A 6790-nucleotide genomic window follows, 5' to 3' on the forward strand; every position below is an offset into this window, starting at 1 on the left:
TTTAGGTTAAAGAATTAATGGAAGGAGTGATGGGGAAGACCGCAAGGAAGAATGTGATAGAGTATGCGGAAATGGCAAAAAAAGCTTTGGCTCTAGAGACAGCTGGTTCGTCTTGGAAGAATCTGAATTCTCTTCTTGAAGAGTTATGCAAGAGTAGAGAGCCCGATGATGTTAGTGAGTTGTCTAGTGATAAACAAAGAGACTGAGGATTGGATAACCGAAATGAAAACCAATAAAAATGCCTGTTCTGTTGAAAAGCTGGTTTATAATAAGTTTTTTTTTTCTTGGTAGAATTTATATATAATAAATAAGTTAAGAGAATATATCTTGGTATTCTAATTCTAGGGTTTGGTTTTAGTCAATATGAAAAATTTCAGATTTAGTGTCAATAGGAGACTCTTCTTTTCCTCCGAGTATGATCAATTTCACAAGTTGCTATTACCTTATTGTTCTTTTAAATGATCTCATAGTGAGTTTGTATCCAAAGACAGTATCTGATATAAGAAGAAAAAAATCATACAAACATTTTAAGAACAATGTATTGTGTACTCTACACTCTTTTGCTATACCTAACATCCTCAAACCGAAACGGAAAAAGAAAAGCGTTTGAAGTTGAAATAATCATGGGGTTCCTAGTTAACTATTTACCATCTAAAACCAAACATTTCACAAAGTTTATTACACCAAAACTCTACACTTTTTAATCATCTTCTTTGTCTATTGAGAAATCAGGCTCATCTGGTTTGAATAGTTGAGGTATCTTCAGACTGTTTGAAGATCCATCTTTCTTACCAGTACTACTACTTGAAGCCTTTTGATTTATGCCTCTTTTTGTGTTTGCCGCAAATTTAGATGCCAAGATTGTTGCTCCAAGATTTTGATTGTTGTTTGTGTTGTCCTTTGAGAGGCCTTCCATATCCTCACCGTCGCTTCCATAGTAATATTCTCCAGCTTCTTCATCATCTTCATTGTAACCTGTTTGATCTGTGTAATAGTATCCACTGCTCTCGTGCAGGCTGAGCTCTTTCGCGAGCTTTCTTCGCTTGTATCTTCTCCATGCGGATTGGACGAAACATGCTCCCCATGCTCTCCACTGATGTGAATAGTACCTGAAAAATGGACATATGAAACTTAATTTAGCTCTGTCCTGGATCTTTTCATATCAAGATGTGTATCGTTTACCTGAAAGCGTGTTGCAGTTTTTTGCTTTGGAGACGCTTGAACTGATGAGCAACGAACTTAAGATCCTCTGCACTTAAGGCAAAGGCTTCGACCTCAGAGAGGGCACGGACGCTTCGGGTTGAAGACGGAAGATTGAGTGTAGAGTTTGGCATTAAAGCCCATGTAAGAAGCTCTTCCCCACAGAAATCTCCAGGTCTTAGAGTAGTGGAGTTGAAGAAACCAGATCTTCCTCCATTTGTTGTTGAGCTTTCTATTTGTCCTCGGATCACAAATAGCATCTCATTCACGGGATCACCTTCACGGAATATGTAAGTCCCGGCTGTGCTTAAAGACGAGACAAGGCATCCGCATATAGCATCAAGAAGTTGATCATCCATTTGAGAGAAGAATGGGACCTGCACTTAGCAAAACCATATGATTTCTGATCTGGGAAACAATCAAACCCACAACTGTTTTTTTTGTTCTGAGGACAAATTTGATGTATGTACCCGGCGGACAAGAGCGAGACAGAGATGACGTTGGATTTCACGGCGTAAGTCTGTAGGTAAAGATTGCAGGATTGATTCTTCATCGACACCTCGGGTTGCAAGCCATTTATATTGAACGAATCTACGGACACGTTCTTGAAGCTCTGGAGGTAGTTGACGATGTCTCATCCATTCTTCAGTGTCTCTTCGCTTAACTCTCCATTCCTCAACTCTTACAGACATCGATTGTAAAGAAGACTTTCCACCAAGTCAAAAATCAAGATTAGAATGACCAAAACAATGTCTCTGTATCGAAAAGTTTCGCAGTCATATGAAATAAGCTTTGAAACTTACTTGCATGTTACCAATCAGGAGTGTGAAGAGAATCAACCCAAAAATACAGATTGTGATACAGAAAAGGGTTTCGCCAAGATATACACTTGTGGTTATATTCTGGCCATAAGAACTGTTGAAACAAAAATGGTGTTAGAAACAGAGGAACACATTCTAAGATAGAGACTAGAACTTTTTTGGTTGAAAAGGTTGTTATACCTTAGATTTCTTAAACCCCACCAAAGACAATACAAGTACTTGGAAACGAAATCTGTGGTGGCAACTTGAGTGGTAAAGGCTTCAGCAAACATACCGAACTTGAAATTGGTAGTGCTGCTTGTAGCATCGCAATGAGAAAGAACCTGAGTAACGTTCTGCCAATACTGTCGCTCAGGTTGCTGCAGACTCTTGCAGTCCAAGAAGCTAGGAAGACAATCTAAAACTCTCAGTGCGTTATCTTTCTTGCATACGTTGGACCAGCACGAGAACTGCCGCCCAATTGATGATAAATACCACATTGCTCCTAACACCTGCCCACAAATAGAGATCCTCAGCAACTTTAACTGAAGAAATATAAAAGAAAAACACACACACAAAACAGAGAAAAATTACATGACTAGCGAGGATGTAGAGAAGGAGGTTATATGCAGCTCCTGCCCAAGCAGTCTTGGCGATAAACCCGGTTGTCTTTATAATCCTTTGGTTTAGAGGGAATATGATAAATGATCTTGGAATGTATTGAACAAGAACGATAAGTGCTAGAGTGCTATTGGCATGATTAGCAGTCCCGTTTGTGGCTGCTGGAATTACTAGCCAAATAACAAGCTGAGATCAAAAGTTAAGTCAGAACAAGCATGAGACGCTCCCATGATGGTATAACACAGATGTACACATCTCTCTATATTCTTTAATCCTAGAATTACCAATTTGGTTTCTGAGCTCTAATCGCAAACTCATAGCCTAGAACTACCAATTTCGAAGCTACATTGTAAGAGATAAAGCGAACCTGAGGAAGGGGAAGCATGGCAGCTACATCAATGAGAAAATCTGTTTTCAAGTATCTCATAGCGATCTCTCTAGAATCCATAACAAGCTCACCGCGACCAAAAACACGAGAGCTCCTGGAGACGAAGGCAGTTCTGAACTTCATAAGGATGTGCAATAGGTGGAAGATATCAGCGACGGTACGGAAAAAGGTGACTGTAGCGGCGAGGCTGATGTCGACGGAGAGACACGCCGGACCACCGACGTAAGGGACGTAAAAATAGAGAGGATCTAGGAAGAGAGCGAGGATGGAAGTAATGAGAAACACGTGGTTCCAATAGGTGACGATGTTGCTGTCCGGGTCCAGGATCTGATGCCGCCATAGAAAGAGGCTGATTTGGCTACCGTTTTCAGATCCTCGATTAGAGGCGGCGGAGGTTATAGTCTCCGGGAGGAGGCAGCGGAGAGACCGGATCTTATTCATCTTCCATGGCGGATTCCGGTGTTAAATCGGATTCCGCATTAAGAGAGAGAGAGAGAGAGAGAGAGAGAGAGAGATTGAGATTGAGAGAGGCTAGGGGCAGTTGCGTTGCGTCGTGTCGTGATTTTTTTTTTTTTGAATTTTGCATTTTGTTTTTGATGATTTTGGAAGAAGGAGAGGATTTCTCGCGGGAAAACTGAGAGAAGGGCCATGGAAATAGGGGTGGAGGGTAGTTCTCCGAAAATACGATGGGAGAGTGAGGGTATTTATGTAAACTACAAGGTCTCGTTTGTTTATGCAGTTTTTATGTTGTCGAAACAGCACACGTTTCTTTTGCCTCCCGAAACTTCCAATTGGCTTAACGTTTTGTTGTCGTTCACTGTTGGACCTACCTGGCCCAATAGTTTATAGACCGGGCCGTCATGTAATTTTAGACATGAGAGAAGAAAGAAATAAAAAGAGAGAAGAGTTAGTTGGTATTTGGTAATGTTGAAAATTCACTTATGTGGGATAATTGAATTTGTATGAGCTAATAAATACCACTTAGCTAGATTTATTATATTTTTTTTCAGCATACAAAACCGTGATTATTAGTTTTTTACACTGTTTTTTTTTTCCATTATTGACAAAAATTATAAAAATTGTCTTACGCATAGAAAATAGATTTTGTAAAAATAACAAAGGATATAATTAAGGAGCACGCGTACCAAACATTCTGCGACAATATATGCTAGTGGGAGAAGATAGTGTACATGTATGTTGGCAGTTGGCACAATAAGATAGTGTGTTACCTATAAAAATTAACAAAAAGGGAATAAGAAATACTTAGAAACAATGATGCGAATATTAAAAAGGAATCATAACGAAAAAAAAAATGAATACTAAAAAACCAAAAAATTTAAAAATTCACGTCAGGGAAACATAATGTTTATCCACACACACAAAAGGAACAACAACCTCCATCATATCATTCTAACTTTTCCACTACCAAAAAACCACTTCCACTATTGCTAGCTTATATATATATATAGTATTATATATTTTGAAAGCTTCCAAGGAGATCAAACAAAATACATGCTTATATATATGTTTCCTCTAACTACAATGACGTATTTAGTGCTTGAATTTAGTGTCCAATTCGATTTTTTATTTTTATTTTAATGTGTTTGGGTACTGGCTAGTAAACCCAAATCTTTTTAAGTGCTATTATTTGAGCGAAACTATTAAATGAATTATCATTGACCTTTTTTATACGTTACGAGGTGGAAAATAAAACGAAAACAAGTGTCGCTCGAGATACTTTATATCCCATGCAAAAATGTAAGTTATACCGGCAAATATGTATACACCAATTTAGCCTATTCATAATAGATCTCAATATATAAATCTCATACTAGTATACTACTAAAAGACTAATTGCTAGCATATTCGAAATAATTATTACCAATGAATATATCTCATAACCTGTTCCCAAACATATATTAAAAAAAAAAAAAAAAAAAAAAAAAAAAAAAAAAAAGAAGGAAGGNTGCATGTAAAACATGATTAGGTTAACGGTTTCGAAAGAATGATCGATCTATAATATTAGCTAGCTAGCTGCCTCCTAAAATTGATTTATTTCTTATTTATTCCATCTGACACAAAGTAGTTAAATTTTAATAGAGAGAAATAACGATAATTAACATATACAGTATATGATTTTTATATCTATGTGTTTGTTAAATGTAATTATGAAACAATGATGTTATTCCAACTGGGGATTAATCATGCATATGGATCTACAGATACGATGTTTGGTTAAACATTATTATCGACTAATTAATTACTTCTGATTCGATGATGGCTGTTATTAAGTATGACCACGTGTGGCAGATTTGAAATGTAAATTAGAAATGTTAAAATATAGAATCTGACGGGATCCAGTTCCTTTTTCTTTATTCCACCTTTTGCCACTATGATTATTCTATAATAACCATAATTAATTAAGAAGTTTTACACTCTTGTGAATTATTCTTTTTTCTTTTTCATGTTGAGTAGACTATACGAAAAATACTCTATTTGTTGTTGTTTTATTTTAGTTAAAGACAAAAGAAAATCAACAAAATTCAGGAAAAAAACTTAAAGTAGCATTCATAGACAATGCAAATACAAGTTTATATGAAAGATGTCTTTACTAATAATACAAGGAACACAAATTTGCCCTCGTCCAGAAAAAACTGGTTATTTCAGAATAAAGGAAATAAATATAAACTACTATTCTTGTTGATCTTTCTTACCAATAAAGTCGTTGGTGTTTATTATGAAACAGATTAGAAAAAAATAAATGATTATAAACATGTAATAAGATGGCAAAGGGTTCCCACATCCCATTCAAGGAAGCAACAAATTTCCTTTTTGTTTGATTTACATAATTGCTAACGACGGACACAAGAGGAAATGTATCGTGAACATTTCAATCATTTGGGACCCAAATGAAAAAGACTTGTACATATATATTGTTTTTATTGAATAATAAAAAAAGTAGATTGCAGTTTTGTGAAGTTTTAAAGCACTCGCTTATCAATTAGTATTATCAAAAAGAAATAAGATAAGCTGCTTTCAAAGTGGTAAGAGTTAGGTCTTGACAAAAAGTTTTGAAGGTGGTGCCACACACTAGAAGAATCCTTGCACCTATATCCTGTACATACACACGTGTCCAAAGATTTTCTAAGTCATATATCAAATCAAATACAATCAAAAGATATGTTTTAAAAAATATCCTTGAATAGTATATAATCTATAGCTATATGATGTGAATAATTTTTGTGGATTTGCGAGTTGGAGAGGATGAACTAACAGGTCACACACGTAACGTAATATACCCCTAAGATAAACCATCAAAGAATGAAATAGAATAGAATCTCTTGGTACTATCAAACAAACAATAAAAAAAGAAAGAAAGAACAAAAAAAGTGAAGAAGACACCAATCTTATTCATTCCCCACCCATCTCCCATTAATATTTTTCTTTATCTCCTCCTAGCTACTACTACTACTATATTTTTCTTTCTTCCATCTCTGACATTTTTTTTCTTTATTTTTTGTTCACTAAAACTTGTAAAAAAAAAATTTGATCCATAAATTTTTACAGATGGTCTTACTCTTACGTAACAGCTAATTGTGACATACATTCAATCATGGATTGGTTAACACATTTTTTAGAAACTATATATTTTTTTTTATATATAAAAGATATATACACTAATTTCTCTTTACTAAATATTATAAAAACATGTAAATATTCATTAATCAGCGTGAAAAAGTGTCACAACGATCTTACGTTAATTTTGATAAATACAAGAAAA

At 35.4% G+C, this 6790-nt stretch overlaps 1 protein-coding gene and 1 pseudogene across 1 annotated transcript; one reads left to right on the forward strand and one right to left on the reverse strand.

Annotated features, from left to right (window-relative positions):
* The window catches only part of LOC104735504, a 1992-nt pseudogene extending 1658 nt beyond the window's left edge, over positions 1-334 (forward strand).
* On the reverse strand, positions 552-3571 carry LOC104735505 (cyclic nucleotide-gated ion channel 18). The gene is made up of 7 exons (XM_010455315.2): positions 2989-3571; positions 2595-2807; positions 2202-2512; positions 2004-2115; positions 1671-1907; positions 1183-1577; positions 552-1109 (listed from the first exon to the last, which is right to left on the reverse strand). The coding sequence occupies exons 1-7, from the start codon at positions 3448-3450 to the stop codon at positions 701-703; spliced, it is 2139 nt and encodes a 712-aa protein (XP_010453617.1). The 5' UTR covers positions 3451-3571; the 3' UTR covers positions 552-700.

This window comes from Camelina sativa, chromosome 13 (assembly GCF_000633955.1).
Source record: "Camelina sativa cultivar DH55 chromosome 13, Cs, whole genome shotgun sequence".
Lineage (NCBI taxonomy): Eukaryota > Viridiplantae > Streptophyta > Magnoliopsida > Brassicales > Brassicaceae > Camelina > Camelina sativa.

What these genes read in the sequence shown, in the direction of transcription:
- LOC104735505 (XM_010455315.2), bottom strand. Translation starts at nt 3,450, where the DNA reads ATGAATAAGATCCGGTCTCTCCGCTGCCTCCTCCCGGAGACTATAACC. An exon ending in TCCTGATTGGTAACATGCAA is followed by an intron (nt 1,908 to 2,003) that starts GTAAGTTTCAAA and finishes CTTGGTGGAAAG; the next exon opens with TCTTCTTTACAATCGATGTC. An exon ending in AAACTGCAACACGCTTTCAG is followed by an intron (nt 1,110 to 1,182) that starts GTAAACGATACA and finishes TCCATTTTTCAG; the next exon opens with GTACTATTCACATCAGTGGA.